The 27,501-nt window shown below is 46.5% G+C and overlaps 1 protein-coding gene across 3 annotated transcripts in view; it reads right to left on the bottom strand.

Moving 5' to 3' along the window:
* zbtb40 (zinc finger and BTB domain containing 40) overlaps positions 1 to 27,501 on the bottom strand; it is a 94,380-nt gene that overhangs the window by 22,003 nt on the left and 44,876 nt on the right. For all 3 annotated transcript variants that reach the window (XM_070860108.1, XM_070860106.1, XM_070860107.1), the window contains exons 9-14: positions 26,065 to 26,201; positions 20,856 to 21,027; positions 18,365 to 18,787; positions 14,703 to 14,909; positions 11,838 to 12,002; positions 3,006 to 3,220 (exon numbers count right to left, since the gene is read on the bottom strand). In XM_070860108.1, coding sequence (XP_070716209.1) covers positions 3,006 to 3,220; positions 11,838 to 12,002; positions 14,703 to 14,909; positions 18,365 to 18,787; positions 20,856 to 21,027; positions 26,065 to 26,201 — 1,319 coding nt within the window. The remainder of the gene's footprint in view (positions 1 to 3,005; positions 3,221 to 11,837; positions 12,003 to 14,702; positions 14,910 to 18,364; positions 18,788 to 20,855; positions 21,028 to 26,064; positions 26,202 to 27,501) is intronic.

Below are 27,501 nucleotides of genomic sequence, written 5' to 3'. Positions count from 1 at the left end.
GTTTTCACTCAAGAGTTGTCGGGATCTGGAACGCTCAGCCTGAAAAGGTGGTGGGAGCTGATACCATCAATAATTGTAAAGGGGTTGGACGGGGACTGGAGGACGAGGAACTCTGAGTTACGGACAAAAAGCAGGATGTGGGACTGAGCACAGCTAAAGAGCCACCATTAGCACGCCGGTCGAATGGCCTCCTTCTGTGCTGTACATTTCGATGATATTCCCTCTCCTCATTCTTGCTACCAAAATGTATCACTTCACATTTCTCTGCGTTAAAATTCACCTGCCATACCTCTGCCCATTTTACCAGTCTGTCTATGTCCTCCTCTGTTACTATCTTCCTCATTGTTTACTACATTTCTGAGTTTTGTATCAGCTGCAAACTTCGAAATTACAAACGTGATTTGCATTTAACAAATCCTTGTTGACTTTCATTTAGTCACACATACTTTTCTAAATGCCAATTCATTTTATCCTGGATTTTTGTCTGTAAGGGTTTCCTCAGAGAGGTACTTTGAGGTGGAAACATCACACTCTCCTCTTGTAATTAAGGAAATTATGATTTCTGCAGCTTCAGTCTTTGAATGGAAGGATCCTCAGGTCAGAGATCAGAGGCTCAGAGCCATCAACAGTGAAAATTCAGCAAAGTACTGCATCTGTGTTCAATATTAACAGTCTTTTTAACTATCCCTTGGCTGGAGTTCAAGAGAATGCCTTATGGAAGATGTTTTGCGATCTGAATTTGTCGCACATAGGGAGGATCCTACAACCAGTCACGGCTAAGAGCATCCCACCTCGGAAAAAACTCAGAGCTCCCGACTCTGATGCAGCCATCTGTTGGCAGCGTACAAGCTTTCTGAGTGTAAGCAACTAACTGCTGAATATGCCAAAATGGATTAATAACTGCTTCAATCTACCAGGTCAACCTGATCCAAGATGTGCGACTGGGAGTCTGCCTTGACCTACCTTGGTTCAAGATTTAAAAGGTGTTTCCATAACATAACATAACATAACAAAAGAATTAGGAACAGGAGTAGGCCATCTAGCCCCCTCGAGCCTGCTCCGCATTCAACAAGATCATGGCTGATCTGGCCGTGGACTCAGCTCCACTTACCCGCCCGCTCCCCATAACCCTTAATTCCCTTATTGGTTAAAAATCTATCTATCTGTGATTTGAATACATTTAATGAGCTAGCCTCAACTGCTTCCTTGGGCAGAGAATTCCACAGATTCACAACCCTCTGGGAGAAGAAATTCCTTCTCAACTCGGTTTTAAATTGGCTCCGCCGTATTTTGAGGCTGTGCCCCCTCGTTCGAGTCTCCCCGACCAGTGGAAACAACCTCTCTACCTCGATCTTGTCTATCCCTTTCATTATTTAAAATGTTTCTATAAGATCACCCCTGATCCTTCTGAACTCCGAGTAAAGACCCAGCCTACTCAATCTATCATCACAAGGTAACCCCCTCATCTCCGGAATCAGCCCAGTGAATCGTCTCTGTACCCCCTCCAAAGCTAGTATATCCTTCCTTAAGTAAGGTGAACAAAACTGCACGCAGTACTCCAGGTGCGGCCTCACCAATACCCTGTACAGTTGCAGCAGGACCTCCCTGCTTTTGTACTCCATCCCTCTCGCAATGAAGGCCAACATTCCATTCGCCTTACTGATTACCTGCTGCACCTGCAAACTCACTTTTTGGGATTCATGCACAAGGACCCCCAGGTCCCTCTGCACCGCAGCATGTTGTAATTTCTCCCCATTCAAATAATATTCCCTTTTACTGTTTTTTTTCCCCCCAAGGTGGATGACCTCACATTTTCCGACATTGTATTCCATCTGCCAAACCTTAGCCCATTCGCTTAACCTATCCAAATCTCTTTGCAGCCTCTCTGTGTCCTCTACACAACCCGCTTTCCCACTAATCTTTGTGTCATCTGCAAATTTTGTTACACTACACTCTGTCCCCTCTTCCAGGTCATCTATGTATATTGTAAACAGTTGTTGTCCCAGCACTGATCCCTGTGGCACACCACTAACCACCGATTTCCAACCCGTAAAGGACCCATTTATCCCAACTCTCTGCTTTCTGTTCGCCAGCCAATTCTCTATCCATGCTAATACATTTCCTCTGACTCTGCGTACCTTTATCTTCTGCAGTAACCTTTTGTGTGGCACCTTATCGAATGCCTTTTGGAAATCCAAATACACCACATCCATCGGTACACCTCTAGCCACCATGCTCGCTATACCCTCAAAGAATTCCAGTAAATTAGTTAAACATGATTTCCCTTTCATGAATCCATGTTGCGTATGCTCCATGTTCCAACTTGCCCCAGCATGCACTGGGCACATTCCTGGAAGCATAATGAACACAAAGATCTTGGAGCAGTTGCAGCAATCCACACTGTGGCTGGAGTGAGCCGAGCCAAGCCAGACCTCAAATGCTTCATGGGTAAAATAGTATCCTGACTCCTGGGCTTCTTAAAACAAAGCAATCTTATGTGACATGATTTAATCAGGTATTTCTTATCTGTAGTAACCTTCATCATCATAGGCAGTCCCTCGAAATAAGGATGACTTGCTTCCACGCCAAAAAAGGATGAGTTCACAGGGGTTTCAATGATGGACCTAATATTCCAGGTCCCGAACTACATCCTGAAGAGTGAAAGATGCCTGCACGTGGATTTTTTTAATCTGTGATGACCCAGGGCCCCGAACTCACATCTCTCCTGGGCCCCGATCACATCCCTCCACAATCTCTCGCTACTCCTGGTGTACCTGCCCACACTCCAATCACCGACCTGGACCTTCGCTGCTATCGCCCTCCTGCACCAGCTCGCAATACTCCCTGAAGTAGTATGCCTTCACGCTGCTACCGGGCTGCCACTCACTGCTCCTTTTATGGTCCTGACCTGCCACCGTTACTATCAATGATCAGAACACACGCAAACCTTCAAAATTGGAACATGTTTCAATGTTTGGTTCTGAGAATGTGTCCAAAGTTCCTACCTGATAGGCCTTGTCACAAATTTCACAGTTATATGGTTTGCCACCAATATGAGTGACCATGTGCCTTTCGAGAAACGACGGTGCATTGAAGTTCTTGCCACAGATGTTGCAGGGATTGTACTCGGGAGGATGCACTTCCTGGATGTGCTTCTTGTGCTCCTCTAGAGTTGGAAAACTCATCCGGCACTTCTGACAGTCATACTGGTCTTCAACATCTGCATAGAAAAAAAACTTGCCTTTATATAGCACCTTTCACGACCTTCGGGCGTTTCAAAGCGCTTTACAGCCAATGAAGTACTTTTGGCATGCAGTCACTGTTGTAATGTGGGAAATAGATCAGAAAATACTTCCTATTTACATCAGTTAATTCAGTCTACACTACTAAACTGGTACCAAAATATACTGTCCCAATGTAGTATTTTCTTAGTTTAAGTCAACCTGCAATCTCCATCCAATTACAATTATACCAGCAGAGAAGCTTGTTACTTTATAAAACATGCTGTGCTTTGAAAATAGTTTCCCAGCCAAACTGGACAACACAATCACAAAATACAATTAACAATGAAACTTTGTTCACTCAACTAGCTTCAAAGAGATCAAACACCAATTAATTTCAAACAGTTGATTTATAGACTCTGAAATACACTCCGCACCAACAATAGTAAGAAAGACTTGCATTTATATTTATATGGGACCACCGGATGTCCCAAAGCACTTTCCAGCCAATGAACTATTTTTGAAGTGTAGTCACTGTTGCAATGTAGGAAACGCGGTAGCCAAATTGCGCACAGCAAGCTCCCACAAACTGCAATGAGATAATGACCAGATAATCTGTTTTTTTATTGATGTTGATTGAGGGATAAATATTGGCCAGGACACCGGAGATAACTCCCTTGCTCTTTGTAATAGTGCCATGGAATCTTTTATGTCCACCTGAGAGAGCAGACAGGGGCTCGGTTTAAAGTCTCATCCAAAAGCTCCCCCAGCACGGCACTGGAGTGTCAGCTTAGATTTTTGTGCTCTCGACTCTGGAGTGGGACTTGAACCCACAACCTTCTGATTCAGAGGCAAGGGTGCTATTGACTGAGCCACAGACGCTTCCGATGGGAAATTCAGAAATCTGCGTTTTCCTTCATTCTGTGGAGTTTTGACACCACAATGTGCGTCTTTTTTCTTTGACAGGATTCCCACCAGAGTCAGCCTGATTGACAGGCTTGGCTTCCAGTTGGGCCGGGAGCACTCCGTGTGGGGTACAGAGTGTGCAGCTGCTGGTGGGAGCATAGGGAGGGTCTGACCCCAGGTCCCATGAGGGGGTTTGCTCCCCAGCCCAGGGGGGTGATCCAACTCTAACCCCAGGTGGGGCGTCCAATCCCAGGAAGAATGTAAGCTTAGGGGGTTGGAGGGGGAAGCACTCTTGCTGCTCCTGGCCCAAACGCAGTGCTGTAAAGGCACTTACGTTTCCCTGAACTTGTCCTCATCTCTCTTCAGCTGCCGGGGCTCCCGAGGCCTGGGAAATCCAGCCAGCCAGGGTTAAACCTGGAAGATAGATTATATTTGAGGTTGACAGGTTCATTAAAATATTTAAATTGCCAACCTGACTCCTGTCCCGCCTCTGTTACTTATGCATGGTCCCTTTAAATTTGCTGCACGGTATCTTTTCCAGCGGGAAGAGCTAGTGAGTGGCCTGCGTGGGTTCAATGTGTGGCCACGCACTTTAGGGGGAACATTGGTTGGAGGCGGCCTGGGGTCAGGTTTGAGATTTTTTACATTTTAGCATCTCGACCACACCCAATCCACCGTTTTCGGGGGTTAAAATTCATCCCTTTATCTCAGTTAACATTTCATCAAAAACACTCTTCCTGTTTCCTCCTAGCCTGAATGACTCGGTTCCACCATCATAACCTCAAGAAAATATTTTGAAATAGTTGACAAAAGTTTTTTTATTAAACAATCAAAATGAGAACAAAACTCTCTAACAGTTTTGTTCATTAAATTTTACTATTTACTTTTGGTAGACACTGTTAGCGTGCCCCTTGAAACTAAAACCAATTCTCCACGGATTGTGTTTCCATACAGCCTCAGCAGGTACAAACTTTGCATGTGAAATTTCTCACAACTTGTTTAGAGATGGAAGAGTAATAGGTGTTGAAATTCAACATTTGGGCAGCTGATCGAAATAAATCGATTGGCTGCCGCAGTTGGGTACTCCCCCCCCCCCCCCCGCCCCGAGCCATATTCAGCTCGGGGGGGGGCGGGGGGTTTGAGCGGTGTTCACTTCCGCCGGATACAGCGTGATGAAGCCGCTGTAAAGGTAAATTACCAGTGTTGAGGTCAGCAGCGTGCGGGCCGCTGGAAAGCAGCCAGGACAGGAATTTTCAGCTCCAAAAAGCTAGGAGTTCTTCAGGCAGTGCCCCCGCGAGGTATTCGAGTCGGTGCTCGAACGCAACAGCGCTGGAGTGTTGCCACGATCGGGGCCCTTTGGTAGGGAAATAGTTGATTAATGTTAGTCTTTTTTTTTTTTACAGATTACATCATCCGTAGTATTTTCCTTTTTAAATAGTTTTATTAATTGTTTTGGCTCAATTAAACTTGCTGAGTGCTGCTCAGAGACTTTCACACACTTTTGTACAACTTTCAGGTCGGACTCTTTAGTGGAGGCTTATGGGCTGCAGAGACCTGCTTGGCAGGGTTCACCCTGAGGATGGAAGGAGTGTTGGGAGGGAGACACCTGGTACACCTGGTCAGACACAGAACGGCACGCAGGAGAAGGCATCGCCGTCAGCACCGTGCAGACAGACAGCGGGCAAGAGAGGCAGCAGCCATAATTCGTTCATTCTGCGCCAGTGTGCCCGCCGTCCTCACCGGCCCAAATCAGGATTGCGGTTCCCCAGGACAGCGCCAGAACATACATACAATGACGCTCATTGTGGCACCAGGTGCATCCTTAAGCAGAGGTTCCGGTGGCACCTTGCAGTACTCTCAACGGGTCTCCATAAGCGTCGTGGTCTGCTGCATGCTGCACAACCTGGCCATCATGAGGGGACAGCCGCTGGAGGTTGAGCCAGCAGTGAGGAAGAGGAGGAAGAGGATGATCCCCATCGCCCCAGAGCTAGGAGGCGTCGACCCATCGCCACCCTAGAAGGGCCAGGTGCAGACTGCCAGCACCCTCCTGGGAGAGTGCGTCCTCACATATATGGAGGCGCCTGACATCTCCCCTGCAATCTCCCTCCATGCATTATGTACTTGCGGTCTGCCAGGTCTCCCCAGGTCAGGAAACAGCATTCTTCTTCTGTCCTAGAAGAGTTTCTATAGGTACATAAAAAGGAAAAGGGTGGCTAAAGTAAATGTTGTTCCCTTAGAGGACGAGACTGGGGAATTAGTAATGAGGAAGATGGAGATGGCAGAAACTCTGAACAAATATTTTGTATCTGTCTTTACGGTAGAGGACACTAACAATATTCCGACAGTGGATAGTCTAGGGCCTATAGGGGGGGAGGAACTTAACACAATCACAATCACTAAGGAGGTGGTACTCAGTAAGATAATGAGATTAAAGGCGGATAAATCCCCTGGACCTGATGGCTGGCATCCTAGGGTCTTAAGAGAAGCAGCGGCAGGGATTGTGGATGCATTGGTTGTAATTTACCAAAATTCCCTGGATTCTGGGGCGGTCCCAGCAGATTGGAAAACTGCAAATGTAACACCCCTATTTAAAAAAAGGAGGCAGACAAAAAGCAGGAAACTATAGACCAGTTAGCCTAACATCTGTGGTTGGGAAAATGTTGGAGTCCATTATTAAAGAAGCAGTAGCAGGGCATTTGGAAAAGCAAAATTTAGTCAGGCAGAGTCAGCATGGATTTATGAAAGGGAAGTCTTTGAGGATGTAACGAACAGAATGGATTAAAGGGGAACCAATGGATGTGACAAGGTGCCACATAAAAGGTTACGGCACAAGATAAAAGTTCACGGGGTTGGGGGTAATATATTAACATGGATAGAGGATTGGCTAACTAACAGAGAGTTGGGATAAATGGTTCATTCTCTGGTTGGCAACCAGTAACTAGTGGGGTGCCGCAGGGATCAGTGCTAGGATCCCAACTATTTACAATCTATATTAATGACTTGGAAGAAGGGACTGAGTGTAACGTAACCAAGTTTGCTGACGATACAAAGAAGGGAGGAAAAGCAATGTGTGAGGAGGACACAAAAAAATCTGCAAAAGGACATAGACAGGCTAAGTGAGTGGGCAAAAATTTGGCAGATGGAATATAATGTTGGAAAGTGTGAGGTTGGCAGAAAAAAATCGAAGAGCAAGTTATTATTTAAATGGAGAAAGATTGCAAAGTGCTGCAGTACACCGGGACCTGGGGGCACTTGTGCATAAAACACAAAAGGATCGTATGCAGGTACAGCAAGTGATCAGGAAGGCCAATGGTATCTTGGCCTTTATTGCAAAGAGGATGGAGAATAAAAGCAGGGAAGCCTTGCTACAGCTATACAGGGTATTGGTGCGGCCACATCTGGAATACTGCGCGCAGTTTTGGTTTCCCATATTTACGAAAGGCTATACTTGCTTTGGAGGCAGTTCAGAGAAGGTTCACTAGGTTGATTCCGGGGATGAGGGGGGTTGACTTATGAGGAAAGGTTGAGTAGGTTGGGCCTCTACTCATTGGAATTCAGAAGAATGAGGTGTGATCTTATCAAAATGTATAAGTTTATGAGGGGGCTTGACAAGGTGGATGCAGAGAGGATGTTTCCACTGATGGGGGAGACTGGAACTAGAGGGCATGATCTTAGAATAAAGGGCCGCCCATTTAAAACAGAGATGAGGAGAAATTTCTTCTCTCAGAGGGTTGCAAATCTGTGGAATTCGCTGCCTCAGAGAGCTGTGGAAACTGGGACATTGAATAAATTTAAGACAGAAATAGACAGTTTCTTAAATGATAAGGGGTTAATGAGTTATGAGGAGCGGGCAGGGAAGTGGATCTGAGTCCATGATCAGATCAGCCATTATCTTACTGAATGGCGGAGCAGGCTCGAGGGGCCATATGGCCTACTCCTGCTCCTATTTCTTATGTTCTTATGTCCTCCATACCATCCATCAGTGTCTCCAGCTCCATATCAGTGAACCTGTTGGCTCTCCTTGCACCTCTTACACGGTGGGGGGAGCACCAACTTTCCAGCGGTGCTGAATTTCAGGCCCATGGAGTCAACAATGGGGCTTCCAGACCTCCCTGAACTTTTCAAAATAACTTTTGTTTTTGCGCACGAGTAAGGAATTGAAGCCAAAAAAAATGTATATATATATATAGATAGAACATAAGAAATAGGAGCAGGAGTAGGCCATATGGCCCCTCAAGGCTGCTCCGCCATTCAATACGACCATGGCCACCTCCCTGCCCCCTCCCCATAACCCCTTATAGCACCTTTAACGTAGTAAAAATATCCCAAGGAGCATTATCAAACAAAATTTGACACCGAGCCACAAAGAGATATTCGGGCAGATGGAGGAAGGAGGAAAGAGAGGCGGAGGAGTTTAGGGAGGGAATTCCACAGTTTAGGGCCTAGGCAACAGAAGGCACGGCCACCAATGGTCGAGCGAATATAATCAAGGATGCTCACGAAACCAGAATTAGAGGAGCGCAGATATCTCAGGGGGTTGTGGGACTGGAGGAGATTACAGAGATAGGGAGGGCCGAGGCCATGGAGGGATTTGATAAAATCGAGGCATTGCTTAACCGGGAGCCAGTGTAGATCAGTAAAGCACAGGGGTGATTGAGGAGGCCCGGAACTCAGCACGGCCCCGACCTGCGAGGAAACACCAGCAGCAGGTCGGGTCTTAAAAGCAGCAGTGTGGCAGCATACCGCTGCAAGGTACAGCGCGAGCTGGTTCACGAGGGCGACGACTTGGAGGAGGGCGACTGGATTCGACGCCACCATAATCCAGGTCGCTGTTTGTAGCGTGGGCAGGTACAGCAGGAGGCGGCAAGCAGCAGACGAGCGGCGGGGTCGGGGCAAAGCAGCGCGAGTGATCGTGGAGTGGCGAGAGTTCGGGGCCCAGGAGAGGCGAGAGTTCGGGGCCCAGGAGAGGCGAGAGTTCGGGGCCCAGGAGAGGCGAGAGTTCGGGGCCCAGGAGAGGCGAGAGTTCGGGGCCCAGGAGAGGCGAGAGTTCGGGGCCCAGGAGAGGCGAGAGTTCGGGGCCCAGGAGAGGCGAGAGTTCGGGGCCCAGGAGAGGCGAGAGTTCGGGGCCCAGGAGAGGCGAGAGTTCGGGGCCCAGGAGAGGCGAGAGTTCGGGGCCCAGGAGAGGCGCGAGTTCGGGGCCCAGGAGAGGCGAGAGTTCGGGGCCCAGGAGAGGCGAGAGTTCGGGGCCCAGGAGAGGCGAGAGTTCGGGGCCCAGGAGAGGAGAGAGTTCGGGGCCCAGGAGAGGAGAGAGTTCGGGGCCCAGGAGAGGAGAGAGTTCGGGGCCCAGGAGAGGCGCGTGTTCGGGGCCCAGGAGAGGCGCGAGTTCGGGGCCCAGGAGAGGCGCGAGTTCGGGGCCCAGGAGAGGCGCGAGTTCGGGGCCCAGGAGAGGCGCGAGTTCGGGGCCCAGGAGAGGCGAGAGTTCGGGGCCCAGGAGAGGCGAGAGTTCGGGGCCCAGGAGAGGCGAGAGTTCGGGGCCCAGGAGAGGCGAGAGTTCGGGGCCCAGGAGAGGCGAGAGTTCGGGGCCCAGGAGAGGCGAGAGTTCGGGGCCCAGGAGAGGCGAGAGTTCGGGGCCCAGGAGAGGCGAGAGTTCGGGGCCCAGGAGAGGCGAGAGTTCGGGGCCCAGGAGAGGCGAGAGTTCGGGGCCCAGGAGAGGCGAGAGTTCGGGGCCCAGGAGAGGCGAGAGTTCGGGGCCCAGGAGAGGCGAGAGTTCGGGGCCCAGGAGAGGCGAGAGTTCGGGGCCCAGGAGAGGCGAGAGTTCGGGGCCCAGGAGAGGCGAGAGTTCGGGGGCAGCATGGGCCAGCCCACACTGCGATATGTGTGCGCACTAGGTCCGTGCAGCAGAGCAGGTCTCCAGTCATCTTGGTTAACCTAGCTCTGTCAAGCCCGTGTGGTGGCTGGTGTGCAATGGTCACCCCACGTTAAAAAAATCCATGCACAGGCATCTTCCACCCTTCAATATGCATGTAGTTCAGGACCTGGAATATCAGGACCCTCATTGTAATATCTGTGAACTCATCCCTTTATGGTGTGGAAGCAAGTTCTCCTCGATACGAGGGACCGCCTAAGAAGAAAAGATGGTGGGGAAATGGGATTTGGTGCAAGTTAGGACACAGGCAGCCGTGTTTTGGATGACCTCAAGTCTGATCAGCTGCCACATCTTTTAGATTGATAAAAGTACTCTCTAATCGGCGAAATCATCTGAAAACACAGAGTCAGGTTCCACATGTATGCTGACGACACCCAGTTCTATCTCAGCGCCACACCTCTCAGTCCCTCCATTGCCTCTGATTTGTCACGCTGCTTGTCCAACATCCAGTATTGGATGAGCAGAAATTTCCTCCAATTAAATATCGGGTAGACTGAAGCTACTATCTTCAGCGGCCAGTAACCAACTCCATCCCACTCCCTGGCCACTGTCTGAGGCTGAACCAGACCGTTCGCAACCTTGACCTTCGATGTGACCCTGAGCTGAGTTTCCAACTTCATATCCTCTCCATCACTAAGACTGCCTATTTCAACCTCCATGACATCACATGTCTCAACCCCTGCCTCAGCTCATCTACTTCTGAAACCATCATCCATATCTTTGTTACGTCTATACACAATCATTCTAATGCTCTCCTGCCCGGCATCCCACCTTGCACCCTGCGTAAACTTGAGGTCATCCAAAGCTCTGTTGCCCACATCCTAACTCGCACCGAGTCCCAGTTACCCATCATGCCATCATCTTTGACTAAGCTTTTGGTCACCTGTCCTTCTGTGGCTCAGTGTCAAATTTTGTTTGATAACGCTCCTCCGAAGCGCCTTGTGACATTTTACTACATTAAAGGCGCTATATAAATGCATGTCGTTATTGTAATGACAGCAAAAGCCTGAGTTATCTGAATGCCCATTCAACAGTAAAACAAATACTATAATTGCCCCAAGCAAGTACTAGAAAGGCCAGGAATATTGGTATGTTGCAAACCAGCTGGGCTGGGTCCACCTAGGCAGATGTAAAGAAAGTGAGAGAGTTTAAAAAAGAGCTACAAACAGAAATAAACAAAATGTATGCGAGCCAAGGAGAGAGAAAAAACAAAGGCAGAGAGCCACTCACAAAGCAGAGCTGGACAGATGCAGAGAAACAGTGCTTGGAATTCTGCCTGTGAGCAAATCCATCCAGAGTTTCATGGTGCAACATTCTGTCTTTAGAAGTTATCCACTGGCAGACGGTGAGCATCACCATGGCAGTTCCATAGTAATTTATGCTCAATGTAAACTGCAGACAGATCTCTGCAGAGCTGCATGTCTCCAGATAGACTTTTCCTCATTTAGACCAGATTCTGCCTTCCTTCACTTATAGGCTATTAATTCCATGTGCATTCATCATCTTCAAAAGTTAATAACAAATTTTTATCAAATGCCACCTGAAAATCCAATTCGATTATACATCGCTTGATGGACCTCTTCAACCAATTTTGTTACTTCCCGATAGATTTCACACAATGTGAAAGGCACGAAGGGCATTCCGATTATTGTGGCATTGCTTAAAATGGCACATGAAAAACAAAGCAGTGAGGCAATGCAGAGCAGCCTTCAAACACAGTGTTAGTGTTAGTGTTGGCGCAGAGCACCTCGGGAGGACTCGGTCCTTGTTACATCGATACTCACTGTGAAAGGTACGCAGGTGCATGGAGAGCCCGTTGGCCTGGCTGAATCCCTTACCACATTCCCGACAGACATACGGCTTATCCCCGGTATGGGTCCGTACATGGCGAGTCAGCTCAATTGACTGGGCAAACACTGCGTCACAGTACTGACATCCGTACATTTTCCCTGTAGAATTGTAAACGATTCAAGAAATTAAAGAGGCTCAGAAAGCCATGAACCACACTCCAGAACACAATGGTTCCTGGCAAGTTACAAGGTTCCGGTTGGGGTGGAGTGTAGAATGTTTCAGTGTAAGGAGTGTCGCAGTTGTGGGGGGCGGACTGGTTGCTCTTTGCCTTTCCACCATTGTTCATGGGTTTATATGTAGCCTTCAGGGCTGCTGACCAAAGGCCGTGCGGCTCTTTGTCGGCCGGCGCGGACACGATGGGCCAAAATGGCCTCCTTCTGCGCTGTAAATTTCTATGTTTCTATGTTGTCAGTTCCAACTGAGGCTAAAAAGCAAAGTAGATCCACGAGACCTGAATGTGCGCTCATTGCTCTGGGAAGTTTGTTTTAAAAACAAGTGATGAATGACGTCCGATCCTACCAACCCAAACAGGAACACAGGAACAGAGGCAGGCTATTCAGCCGCTCAAATCTGTTGCACCGTTCACTTAGATCACGGCTGATCTGTATCTTAACTCCATCTACCCGTGTTGGTTCCCTATCCCTTAATAACCTCGCCTAACAAAAATCTAACAATCTCAGTTTTGAAATGTTCAATTGCCCCCCAGCCCCAATAGCTTTTTGGGCAAGAAAGTTCCAGATTTCCACTAGCGTTTGTGTGAAGAAGTGCTTCCTGACAGCATCCTGGATGGCCGAGCTCTAATTTTAAGGTTATGCCTCCTTGCTCTGGACTCACCCACCCAGAAGAAATTGTTTATCGCTTTCTAGTCTATCAAATCCTTTAATCATCTTAAACACCTCAATTAGATCACCCCTTAATCTTCTGTAGTTAAGGGAATACAAGTCTCGTCTGTGCACCCTGTCCTTATAATTTAACTCTTTTAGCCCCAGAACTATTCTGGTAAATCTGCGCTGCTCCCTCCCGCAGGCCAATATAACTTTCCTGAGGTGAAGTGCTCAGAAACAAACGTAATACTCCAGATGGGGCCTCACCAGTGCTCTGTACAGCTGTAACACAACTTCCAACCCTTCGTATTCCTCTTAAGATAAAGATCAATATTCTGTAAGCCTTTGCAATTATTTTTTGTACCTGCCCACTAGCTTTTAGTCATTCCTGTACATGGACCCCTAAATCTCTCTGCTCCTCCACAGTTCCTAGCTTCTCGCCGTTTACAAAATACCCTGATCTATCTTTCTTGGGTCCAAAGTGGATGACCTCACACTTCCCCACACTGAGCTCTATCGGTCATAGTTTTGTCCACTTAATCAATCTATCAATGTCCCTTTGCAACTTCCTGCTTCCATCTGCACTATTTCCTGTGTCATCTAACTCAGTGTCATCAGCAAATTTGGATATACGACTCTTTCTTCCTCATCCAAGTCATTTATAAATATAGTGAAAAGCTGAGGCCCCAATACAGATCCCTGAGACACCACGAGTTACATCCTGACAATGAGTACATTCCCATTATCCCTACTGTCTCCTTCCTCCGAACCAATTCCATATCTAAGCCAATAGGTTACCTCCAATTCCATGCAATTATTTTTGTTAATAGTCTGTTGTGTGGAACCTTATCGAATACCTTCTGGAAGTCCATATAAATAACATCTACAGACACTCCCTTATCTACCACGACAGTTACTTCCTCAAAAAATTCCACTAGGTTTGTTAGACATGACTTGTAACAAATCCGTGCGGGCTCTCCCTGCTCAACTCATACTTACCCAAATGCTCAGCCCCAAAAACAGATTCTAGTAACTTCCCGACAACTGACGTTAGACCTCTATAATTTCCTAGTTCATCTCTCCTACCAATCTTAAATAATGGAGTGACATTGGCAATTTTCCAACCCAAGGAGACAATTCCTGAATCGAGAGTTTTGGATCATCATGAAGAGTGGAACATCAATTTCTTCACCTACTTTTAATCCCCTGGGGTGGAATCCATCGGATTCTGGAGATCTGTCTATCCTTAATCTCAGTACTTTCTCCACCACCATGTTACTTCCTCCCCTGGATTTATTTTTAGCTCTCCTTTTATCTCTGGTACCTTATCCTCATCCGCTACTGTGAAAACCGATAAAGTAATTATTTAGTATGTCTGACAATTCGTGATTTCCAATTACAGTGCCACCTGCAGTTGTCTTTAAGGATTACCCTTAGCCACTCTCTTTCTCTTAATATATTTGTGAAAACATTTCGTGTGGTCCTTGATATCCCTCTCAAGCTTTTTCTCATTTTCTCTTTTTGCAGCTCTTACCACTTTCTTTGTATCCTTGCCATTCTTTATATCGCTCCCAGTCTGCGGAATCTCTCCTGTTCTGTGCCCTGGTATAAACCTTTTATTTTAGTTTTATACTATCTCCCACTTCTTTTGTTAACCAAGATTGTTCGATTACACAAATAGAGCTCTTGTCCTTTAGGGGTATGTACAGGTCTTGTATTATACCAAATACTTTTAGGAATATTTCCCACTGTTCATCTGTACTTGTATCCATTACTAGTTCTGCCCAGTATCAGAAACCAGTAAATACTCTGAGCGCTGATCCAGTGACTCGATGATTTCCCACAACTCCTTAGCACTCACTCAGTACTGCTGAAAAACAGTGGAGTGGAGACCCAGAGAAGTCAGGCACAACTTTCAAATAAATTATTGTCACTAAAAAAATATGACGACTTTACGTTGAGGTGATCTCATACCTTCGGAATGCTTTTTCTTCATGTGATAGGCCAGGGCAGCAGCCTGCATGAACGTCATATCACAATGTTTGCAGAAGAATGGTTTCTCTCCCGTATGGAGCCGCATATGATTCTTTAAGGTGGAATTTGCTGCAAATTTTGCCCCACATTCATTACAAGAGAAAGGTTTCTCATCGAAGTGATCAGAGCGTTTATGATACTGCATTCCTGCAGAGAGAGATGGACTGCATTAAAACAAAGATATAAATATTGAACACAACACAGAGCAGGCTAGGGACAATCCCATTGTCTATGTATTGGGGAGGGGGCACAGAGTTATTAAGACAGTTTAAAGGGGCTTTAGAACTAGCAGTGGGCAGCTCTTCTGCAGGGTACAGTCGCCTAGTAGTTTGGTACTGGACAAACATCCAAGAGATTAGGAGTTCAAACCCTTCCATGGCAAGTGGTGAAGCTGAACTTTACAAACCTGGTGATTTATGGGCTGGCACCAATAAATGTCCATGAAAGCTGCTGGATTGCCGCAAAAATCCTTCAGGGAAGGGGACCTACCGTCCCTACCCGGTCTGGCCTATACAGGACTCCAGCTCAACACTTTGTGGTCCACTCTAAATGCTCTGGGGACAAATAGTAATGGGCACTAGTCACCCACATCACAAGAACAAATAAAGTTGAAGACCACAGGCTATTGGGGATTATGGCCATGTTACATTATTCTCATGGGGCATTTACTATTTTTATTCAAACCTCTCCCCCGCACCCTGACATTAGATTACATTTTCGTACAGTAAATATTTTAATAACTGCTGCAGGCTATCAAGTTCAACCCTGCCATCATTTACCTCTGTATCTGAACCCATCGCTCAGCCTCTCCTAGGTGAAAGGGTCAGTCGGTAGTATTGTCAGAAAGTGCAATAATAATTCATTTTTGAGATCATTTGTGCAAGAATTAGTGCTGCGGGGAAACTGGCTTCTACATTTGCCTCCATAATCGTGACTTTAAAAAAAATTAATTCACGGGATGTGGGCATCGCTGGCAAGCCAAGCATTTATTGCCCATCCCTAATTGCCCTTGAGAAGATGATGGTGAGCCGCCTTCTCCTCAAACCGCTGCAGTCCGTGTGGTAAAAATGCTCCCACAGTGCTGCTCAGGGGGGTGTTTCAGGATTTTGACCCAGCGACGATGAAGGAATGGCCGATATACTTCAAAGTCAGGATGGTGTGTGACTTGGAGGGGAACGTGGAGGTGGTGGTGTTCCCATGCGCCTGCTGCCCTTGTCCTTCTAGGTGGTAGAGGTCGCAAATTTGGGAGGTGCTGCCGAAGAAGCCTTGGCGAGTTGCTGCAGTGCATCTTGTAGATGGTACACACTGCAGCCATGGTGCGCCGGCGGTGGAGGGAGTGAATGTTGAAGGTGATGGATAGGGTGACAATCAAGCGGGCTGCTTTGTCCTGGATGGTGTCGAGCTACATGAATGTTTTTGGAGCTGCACTCATCCAGGCAAGTGGAGAGTATTCCATCACACTCCTGACTTGTGCCTTGTAGATGGTGGAAAGGCTTTGGGGAGTTATAAGGAGAAACACTCGCCGCAGAATACCCAGCCTCTGACCTGCTCTTGTGGTCACAGTATTTATGTGGCTGGTCCAGTTAAGTTTCTGGTCAATGGTGACCCCCAGGATGCTGATGGCGGGGGATTCGGCGATGGTAATGCCATTGGATGTCAAGGGGCGGTGGTTAAGACTCTCTCTTATTGGAGATAGTCATTGCCTGGCACTTGTGTGGCGCGAATGTTACTTGCCACTTATCAGCCCAAGCCTGAATGTCATCCAGGTCTTGTTGCATGCGGGCATGGACTGTATTCATTATCTGAGGACTTGCGAATGGCACTGAACATCGTGCAGTCATCAGCGAACATCCCCACCGGGAACGGTAGCATAGCAGTTATGTTACTGGACGAGTATTCCTGAGGCCTGGACTAATGATCCAGAGACACAAATTAAAATCCCACCAGGACAGCTGGGGAATTTAAATTCAGTTAATTAAATAAATCTGGAATAAAATCTAGTGTCAGTAATGGTGACCATGAAACTATCGGACTATCGTAAAAATCAATCCCTAATGTCCTTCAGGGAAGCAAATCTGCCGCCCTTTCCCGGTCTGGCCTATATGTGACTCCAGACCCACAGCAATGTGGTTGACTATTAACTTCCCCCTGAAATGGCCTAACAAGCCACTTAATTGTAACAAACCGCTACCAATAGTGACTGCATTTTAAAGGTAATTCATTGACTGTGAACAATTTGTAAACATTCTGGGACTGGATGGTGCTATATTAATGCAGGCCATTTCTTTATGAACCAGTTTCACCAGCAGATAGGATCAGTATTTATGCCGAGTTCTTAAAAATTGTTCTGGCAAAAGTGGGTGAAGCGTGAGGAGGGATTAAAGCAAAGTACTTGTGGTGCATTCCCAGGAACTGCCAACTCGCCTGGGAACCGCCCTTCCGAGGTTGGTGAGCACGAGTCTGTTGGAGGCACTGATCATATTGGTATTCAAGAATCTAATTGTGGTTTCCATCCATAAGGATGACTCCCAGTGAGCTCAAAGAACCAGACTGATATCTGCACCTATTAAGCTGGGTTTTTGTGACACGCTTATTTGATGCTTTGAAGGCCTGCAGGGTAAATTAGAAAGGAAGAAGTTGGAATTCATTCCAGTGAGAAATGTACGAGCAGGGAACAGCGGAGGGAGGGGGCAGTAGGGGAGAAAAGGAGAGAGACAAATGGAGAGAAGAAGAAAGAGGGAGAGAGGAAGGGAGAGCTAAAGGTGAAGGCAAGGGAAGGGGAATAAGAAAAAGAGGGCGAGAGCATGCAGCACAAAGTAAAAACGGATAAAACGGAAGGAACAAGAGGGGGGCAGGGAAATATGAGTGAGGGAGGAAGGACGGGGGGCAAGGGACGAGGGACAGGTAATATGTGCGAGATGCAGTCAAATGTGAAGGGGGGATGGGAGTGAACACTTCCAGAGAGTCCAGACTTCAAGCAGCAGATGTTTATTTAGCCTGTAGGAGCCTTGCCAGGCAGCAGCGCCAACTGAACAATCACGGGCAGCACACCTGCTCTTTTCCGATGTGACAGACAAGGTGTCTCCCCCCCCCCCGTAAACAGTGTGACACTGCTCATGCACAGATCCTCTCTGGGTGAGCTTTGGGGTATTGGGCCTATGGTTGCCGGCTCAGTTTCAGTATCACTGCTACCTTTGCTTAGTCCCAGTGCTGCGGAGCCTCTTCAACGCCCAATGATTTCTCCAGGACAACTGTCAGTCCCCCACATGCCTCCTCCCCAAGTCTTCTTCAGCACCCTGGAATATATATTATCTGGCCAGGTGACTTGTTAGCTCTATGTTCTCCTAATTTAATAAATACCGCTGTCACGCTAACTTCAAAATCCTCTTAAGATTTTGGGTATACCGCAGATATTGGATGGCGAGTTGCATCTTCACCAGTGAATGCTTCTCAAAAATATTCATTCAATATTTTGACTAATTTATCTTCTTCCATTCCACTGGCACTTTAATCTTTCTGGAGTTGGAGCATTCTCTCTCACTGGCGTATCACCACTGACTGATCGAACAGTAAACAAGGACAGCCAGATGCTGCTTTCTCACCTGATTGGTGGGCAAAGGATTTCCCACAGATGTCACAAGTAACGGGCAACCGCCTCTTCTTTCCCTTTGGTGCGTCGTGCGCTTCTACTCTGTGCTTTGCTAGCTCCTTCTGGGAGGCCCTGGTCTCTCCACATTCCTCGCAGCTCGCCGCTCGAGGCTGGTTGATGCTGCGGCAGCGGGTGATGTGCAGGTCAAGGCGACATTTAAAGGTGAAAGTCTTGTTACACGCACTGCAGACAAAGGTCTGCTTGGCTTCGGGTTTGCACTTCGCTTTCTGCTGATCCAACGTTAGCTCGCTGCCGCCTTCTTTAGCATGGTCAGTGCCCTCTGGGTGCTCCGCATCTTCTTCACTTCTCTCTTCCTGATCCATCGGCTCTCCCTTCTGATCCTCTTCCAGGTCACTCTCTGCTTCTTTCATTAGTCCTGAAAGATGTTGAAAATAATTCCGTTTACAGGCTTCAGAACTTACAGTTGCAATAAAACTTCTATAAACTACTAATCGTGAATATTGCAAAGCAGATTTATAAAAATGTCTATTTTCACATTTCATCTAAAAAAGCTGCAACATTAGATTGCTGCCCAAGGCTATATAAAGGCGATACGTAAACTTTACAAAGATCTGCAAGCTTCAACTTCCAGGTACAGCTTTGTTAAATATTTATTTTTAATGAAAAGCCGTTACAGGTTAAGGGACTAGGGAGCAGAGTTTAACAGATCACAGTCCTTTCACTTCTGGGATCGGAGATTAGGTCCAGTCCAACCTAATGAAATGAAAAGCTTCCGCTCTTTACTGGATGAAAATAATTTAGACCGTCTCAACCTGGTTCCGAGTGGGTGCGAGATCACTGCACAAAACGACTCAGAATTTGGCACTAAACTTGAGGATTCATTCAGGGGCTGGTGCAGCAATTGGAAACAGCCAGATTGTTGTAGCAGGCGGCAGAGGGGCTGCAGTGCAGCCTGGCAAACTACGTTAACCAAAGAGTGGCATCATGCTCAATCCTCCAGCACCTATATCCCTCACACTGACAACCACGGGCGTTTATCCATTATATCAGAGAATAAACTTGTACACTTCTATTTTGCACCACATCCAAAAATTACATTATTTTAAAGCTGTGATTGGAGGAAAGTTTTCTATAAATTTGCAGCTTGCTATCATTTCACAAAATATTTAATAGGTGGTGCATTGTAAACCAGTGCTTTCCTCCTGGGAACTGGGTTTGAAATCAGCAAAAGAACGTGAGGATCCCATCTCTCTAACAGAGGTTCGTGCTGAAAGGACATGTCTGCAAACTGCCGGCAAGTCAATGGGTTTCCAGCAAGGTCAAAAGGGACAGTCACTTACACCTTTCTTAATTGTAATTCCTTTAAACTTTTCAGTTTTTAAAAATTCAGTTCACAAGCTTGGGCAACTTATGCTATCACGACTTGGACAGGATCATTGGTAACCCTCTGAACAAGATCATCATCATCATCATCATAGGCGGTCCCGTGAAACGAGGATGACTTGCTTCCACGCCAAAAAAAAGGATGAGTTCACAGGTGTTTCGAATGAAGAACCCGAACTACATCCTGAAGGGTGGAAGATGCCTGTGCGTGGATTTTTTTAACGTGTGGTGCCCGTTGCACACCAGCCACCACACGGGCTTGACAGAGCTAGGTCTTGGTCCAGAGGCAAGGGTTAACCAAGACGACTGGAAATCTGCTCTGCTGCACGGACCTAGTGCGCACACATATCGCAGTGTGGGCTGGCCCGTGCTGCCCCTGGCCCGGAACTAACGCCTCCTCTGGGCCCCGATCACATCCCTCCATACTCTCTCGCCGCTCCTGCTGTATCTGTCCACGCTCCAATCACCGACCTGGATCTTGATGACATCACTCTTCACTGCCGTCACTCTCCTGCACCAGCTCGTGCTGTACATTGTAGTGGTACGCCTCCACACTGCTCATGGCCACTGCTCGCCGCTCCTTTTATGGCCTCGACCTGCCGCTGATGGTTTCTCGCAGGTCGGGGCCGCCACGCTGAACAAGATACTGCAAATACGAAGCTATGTGGACCAGCACCAGCTTTCTCTGAGGCTAGTGTTAAATCTTTAGCAAGTGGATTGGCTCAGGCCAAGAGTTAGGTTTGTTGGAATCGTAGGTCAGGGGTTTCAGAAAAATAAGGAAGCAGTCCAGACCTCTCGCGTACAGAAGTAATGACACACAAACGCAACACAGAAAGACAGGACAACTCCCTCAAAGTCAGTATTATAACTTTGTAAATATGAAAATAACTTCTCCAAAAAATGGGGAACACCAGAAAATTTCACATCAAAATCAAAGCAAGACTTGAATTATTCTATGTACCTGTATCGGTGCAAAGCAAGCAAATGCAATGTCAAAGGACACAAAAGCTAATGTTCTAGTGCCAGAGGACAGAACTTTAAAATGCTACTTGTACCCATGCCCATAAATGATATAAGTAAACCCTTCATTGAACAGTTACCTGCATGCTCCATCGCCTTTATTACCAAGTCAAGGGACGGATGGGCCTCACTGATCATATGCAAGAGTCTACAGAACGTCAGGGCAGGAATGAGTCGCTCTTCTAGAATTTTACCCAGAATGCTTTCTAATGACTGACCAGCAGTGTCCTTGTAACAGCAGCTCTTCAAAATCTGACAGTAGGAAGAAATATAAACCATCCAAATGATACAATAGAATTTATAAATGAGATCTTTTAGGGCAATGTTAAATTCTACACGATAGAACTAATCCCAGTCTATGCTGAACAAGTCACATCCCTGAACGATTACAATTCAGCTCAATCAATTTCCCCATAGCTCCTCAGGCTCCCTAAACCAAGAGCCCCAGCTACCCTTTTACAATCAGATTCACGATGAGTCAGCCACAACTGGATTAGAAACTACAGCAACAGACCTGTTACCGTTCTCCCCATTAGATTGTATGTAAGAACTGATATTTATCACATGGCAACACTTTAATGGTATGTTGTGGATACGGTAATCACAGCTTCCATGTCAATATGTTATGCAAGCCCAGTTTACACCAGATGAGGTTTTTTTTTGATGGGGGGGGGGGGGCAGATACATTATTTTTCTCCCCATCTCTTTTCTTTGCTGCCCTACATCATAGTCCAGTGAACAAATGATCTGCATTCTCCCCAACTTCCCCTCCCTGTACAGGAGCACCTTCTCTCCATTCATTGTGGCAGATAGAGCATGGGCTTGAACCTATATCCCAGTAGCCCATCGTTCGAGGATGGAAGGACCCCCATGGAAGCTAAAGCACACGTTACCTGTGATGGGGCACGGACACATAAAGCACTCGGTGTTTGTGATGGTGGATCGAATAGAAATCAATCAATATTTGTAACATTTAGAATTTTACCAACCAAATATGCACGGGGTGAAATCATGCTGGATGGTGTTGCCATACGAATGTGTTAACGCCTCTGTTTGAAAAGATTATCTATTTTTGGTAAAGACTTTGTTTTCCTTTTACGGTGCAATTCCCAGGTTGGGAACACACTCTAATTGCCTGCTTTATATGGGGCACTAAGCACTTGCATCCAGTGCGCTCTTTGCTAATACCTAGTTGGGACTTAAATTTGGTTTTAATTGATTTGTTGCTTCTCTCAAACCCATAAGCACTTGTGGAAACTGTAGTGCTACTGGGTTTGCATTTTAGCTCAAAGGATGATTATTAGATCACATTATGAAGTCTGCCATTTGAAGACCCCAAGCTCTTGCCAAAGGTGAAATCCTCATTCCACAGAGCGGCCTCTTCACAAATCGCAGCTTGATGAGCCAAATGCATGTCACCAATGATCAGTTCCTTATGATAATCCAATTAGTTTTCCGGGGCCTTTGGCCAAAGACACTGGGTGAGCCAATGACAACGGTTTGCTCAGTGGCCTGTGGAATGTATCCTGCATTGTTACTGCCTCGATGGAAAGAACCCTCTGCCTGGTTTGGTGAAGGCACATCCCAGCCACATCTTGGGCATCTCAAACACATTGGTATCAATATTGTCTGTTGTGCAGCTACCTGAAGTAACCTACCAAACTCTGTTTGCCTAGGCTTAGCCAGGGACACTTGCAACGATGAAATTCCAAGCATAAAAGTGGGGCTGCCTACCTCTATGATCCTCCCCACTAGTCTAAAATGAATAAGCTGCAGTCCAGCACTGTGTGGAGATGAGTACGATGAGGACTGAAAGGGCCAGAGAGAGACAGATATCATCTAACTTTGTTAAGGGGTGTTCACGTTCTAGTGAAAGAAACAAACGATATCCTTGGGGACATGCCTACCTCATACAAAGAATGAGACTGGGCATAGGTCACAGGAGGAACAGCTTTGATGTCAGTGCCATAACATCACAAAAACCACTTTGAGAGAGACTGTTCCTTAGATGGTCATTCCCTGGTCTTGCACCCCCCCCCCCCTCCACCCCCACCGCGAGCATGACCAGGGCTGCACAGTCCAACAGTGTGTGGGGAGGTTGTGGTCTTTAGAAGCCACCTGTCTGCCATTTGAACAAGGCAGTAACCCATTTAAATCGTGGACAAAGACATTTCACTCAAATGCATTTGTACTGCAATATTGTGCAGCATCAGTTCATCCACAAGATTTAAAGTTTTAATAAATAAATCAAGTATACAAGGGGAAAAGATTTTATATTGCGAGTCCTTCTGCAGGGTGTGCCTTTTCTCTTTAATACAGAAGATTCTGCGACCACTGGTACAGGCACATGCCCACATACATCAATGGTGCACACTTTTATTCTGAAAGGGTTATAGCAAGGGTGTACAAACCAAGGCCAGATTTACCAATTAACGGCAGAAGAGTGATAATAATGTAACTGAAATGGGCACCAGCCATGAGAGCGCCCCCTTCAGCCTCTGAAAGCATGCAGCAGAGATGGGACTTTGAAGATATTTTAAGGATAGGAGGACGAGAGATCAGGAGCACTGTGCCCCAAAACCCCGCAGCAGTTGGAATCTCCCTGGGTGCGATTACACTAGCCTCGAAGCCTGGAAGAGTTGGCACTGAGAGCCGGGAAGGTTTACACCAATGACCAGAATGCAGGATGCTACTGATTTGGATCAATCATGTTCTGCCCCTCAGAAGCGAGACACCACAGGGATCGACCTACTCACTTCAAACCAATATTGGGAGAAATTTGTTTGTGAGAGTCTCTCATTTGTGTAACTCACTTCACTGAAAAAAAAGTTGACATTTGGGGCTAAATTCTCACTTTTTTTTTTTTTGCAGTGAAATTTAAATCATGAACAGTGTGAAGTCATAATACAAAAACTATGAATTCAAGCGCACAACTGGTTTAGACTTAAAACAAAACGCGGTGAGATTTTGAAAACAGTGAGTGAGTTTTTAAGACAGTGAATACATTGACGTCATGTGAAATGTGGAACAGTAGAAAATGGCAGAAACACTCAGCAGCTCAGGCAGCATCTATCGAGAGCACAAGTCGACATTTCCTCACAAGGACCCTTCCCTCACAAACTGGAGACATTACAGAGGAACAGCATTTAATAAGGAACAGAATATGGGACAGGGGGAAGTGAGAGGGGAAACACACACGAGCACCTCATCTCTTTAGAAATTTACAGCACAGAAGGAGACCATTTTGGGCCATCTGTCTGTGCCGTCCGACCAAAAGCTATCCAGCCTAATCCCAGTTTTTTAAACAATAAGGAGATAAGGAGTTATGGGGAGTGCGCGGGGAAGCGGAGCTGAGTCCATGATCAGATCAGCCAGGATCTTATTGAATGGCGGAGCAAGCTCGAGGGGCCGTATGGCCTACTCCTGCTCCTATTTCTTATGTTCTTATGTAACATCCTTGTAAATCTCCTCTGCACCCTCTCTAGTGCAATCACATCTTTCCTGTAATGTGGTGACCGGAACTGCACGCAGTGCTCGAGCTGTGGCCTAACCAGTGTTTCATACAGTTTAAGCATAAGCCCCCCCCCCCCCCCCCCCCCCCCCCCGCTCTTGGATTCTATGCCTCGACTAATAAAGGCAAGTATTCTGTATGCCTTCTTAACCACCTTATCTACTTGGCCTGCTATCCGTGCACCAGGTTAAATTATGTAACTATGGGTTAAATTGTATAACTATGGGTTAAATTGTATAAGAGAGTTGTTTGTATAATTGTGGGTTAAATTATATAACATGGGGCAAGTTGTATAACTCGGGGTTCAGCTGTGATGCAACTAAAGCCAAACAATTTATGTCTGGGCTGACACATGAGGAATCATTTCTTCAACCCCCATGGAATTGTACCCCAACATCAGCCGCCATCCTCAGCTAAGGACAGCAGAAAAGGGGAGAAAATTAAGAAGGGGAAAACTCCATTTAAAAATGTAAATGTCAGTATACAACAGCTCCTCTCAAATATTCTGTGACAGACAATGATTTGAAGCTACAATGAGTTATCAATCTCATTATCTGCAGAGACAGAGGAGGACTGGATGCTTGCGATAGGTATCACTTCTGTCATTTAATCAACTATCCTCCACCTAATCACAAACGTCTTGTTTTCTCCGCGGCCCTTTTTCCCCGGCTCTGTTCCTCTGTAACATTACATAGAATGTACAGCACAGCAACAGGCCATTCAGCCCAATAGGTTTATGCACCACCTGAGCCTCCTCACCCTATCAGTATTACTATCAATTGCTTTCTCCCACATGTACATAGCCAGCTTCAGGCTCCGAGGAAGGGTCATGGACCTGAAACGTTACTCCTGCCTTCCTCTCTCCACAGATGCTGCTTGAACTGCTGAGCATTTCCGGTATTTTCTGTTCTTATGTCGGAATGCAGTATTTTGCTTTTTATATTCTTGACTTATTACTTCCTTCTAATGATTATAAGTACACTATAACATAGAATGTTCCAACTTGCTGTGTTTAAGATTCAGGATTGCACCTAATTCTCATTACATGAAGCCGCCGCACATTAAGCAGCAGCAGGCAGTGATGAGGAAACTTTTCCACAAAGAGAGAAAGTTTGCACTAAAAGGCATCCAGTTCAGATAGTTACAGAATTGGGCTGGCAGGAACTACGTAGTAAGTCACCTACTTATCATCTCAATCTCTGAATACTACATAGGACAGGAAAATATTTAATGTTACCAAAAATCAACTGTGGAAAATATGCACATACCGTAATCAAAGCTTACTAAACCTATTGCCAGTTTTTTGGCACAATTTTGTGTTAACTATTCCATTAGAAACTCCTATAATGGAAACTGCCTATGTCAACATGTCACACTGCAATGACATCTTCTGGCCAGTGGTGGCACTGCAATGTTTCAGTTTTGCAATTCCCAGCTCGTAGTCTGCTCCAACCAATTCTACTTCACAAACTGCAGTAAGTTTTGCTATTTAACTATGTAAATAACAGATACAAAATATTATATAAAAAGAAAGACGAGTCTGCTTATGACCCTGGTCAAATTATCCCTCGCTCCCTAAACCCGCTTCACTTGAAGACTACAGGGGGCTTAACTCCCGCAGCCCCACCCAACCCACCCCCACCAACTCCTCACCCCCATGCAATTCCATTGGAGATCGACTAGCACAAATTTATCACGGTAAAATGGCTCAACAACAAAATAAATTTAGGTAAAGAAAAAGATTCAACTTTGGTACTGAAAGTGTGGAAATAAAGTACCTCTATTATCTCAGTGGGAAGATTCTCTACACCAGGCATCAAGCAGTCCAGCAGTGGACTGATATCATCAATTGCATCAGTGATCAACTGTCTATGTCTTTTCAAAATATCCATGGCTTTACTTTCCTCGTCACTCACTGGAAAAGATCAGAAAGAAATGTCAGTCCACACCAACAGCCAAATACTTAAACTTTGAACTAACTGCATTATAGTGTCAGCGATGGCTCAGTCTCGGAGTCATTCTCGCCTCTGAGTCAGAAGTGACTTGAGCACATAAATCTAGGCTGACACTCCAGTGCAGTGCTGAGGGAGGGCTGCAGTGTCGGAGGGGCCGTCTTTCGGATGAGACATGAAACCGAGGCCCCGTCTGCTCTCTCAGGTGGACGGAAACGATTCCATGGCACTATTTCGAAGAGCAGGAGAGTTATCCCCGGTGTCCTGGCAATATTTATCCCTCAATCAACAAAAAAACAGATCATCTGGTCATCATCTCATTGCTGTTTGTGGAGTTGGCTGTGTGCAAATTGGCTGCCGCGTTTCCCACATTGCAACAGTGGCTACACTTCAAAAAGTACTTCATTGGCTGTAAAGCGCTTTGAGACATTCGGTGGTCATGAAAGGCACTAAATTAATGCAAATCTTTCTTTTTTTTCTTTGTGCATGACTTGCACATGCACATGCACAACTGTTTTAAAATCACATACAATACTTCTGAGAAACTTTGTATCTACACATACTGCACATCCGAAATTCTCCCCGGTGCTGCTGAATCCACCCCATAGTATAAATGGGGTGAATATGGGGCCTGTCACAATTACTTCTGATGCAAATGATTCCCTAAAGCCAATTGGGAAGCTGATGCTGACGGATATTCAGCAGTATAGTTTTAAATCAGAATAACTTACACCAGTGTCAATGCCAGATTCGCCTTCAAAATCTACAATCTAAATAATGTTTGTGAAACACATTGTTGGACAAGCTTGCATTATTCGCCACCCTCAGTTGTAGTGGCCACACCAAGCAGGACTTGTGACTTCCTCTGAATCTCCAACCACCCTTACGGTAGTCAGTTGTGTGCTGCATTACATAAGAAAGTAGGAAATAGGAGCAGGAGAAGGCCACTTGGCCTCTCGAACCTGCTCCGCCATTCAATAAGATCATGGTTAATCTAATCACTAACATCGTGGGTCGCCCTGACCTGCGCGAGAACACCACCGCAGGTCGGGGCTATAAATAGACCTCAAGCGCCGGGCCCTGGAACATCATGGCAGAGGTGTGGCTAATGAGGGTATGGGGCCCAGAAGAGCCGAGGGCCTAGGGGCAGCATGGGCCAGCCCACACTGCGATGTGTGCGTGCACTAAGTCCATGCAACAGAGCAGGTCTCCAGTCATCCTGGTTAATCTTTGCCACTGGATAAAGGCATAGCTCTGTCAAGC

Source organism: Pristiophorus japonicus, chromosome 18, assembly GCF_044704955.1.
Source record: "Pristiophorus japonicus isolate sPriJap1 chromosome 18, sPriJap1.hap1, whole genome shotgun sequence".
Classification (NCBI taxonomy): Eukaryota; Metazoa; Chordata; class Chondrichthyes; family Pristiophoridae; genus Pristiophorus; species Pristiophorus japonicus.
This window is presented reverse-complemented; position numbering and strand designations above follow the sequence as displayed.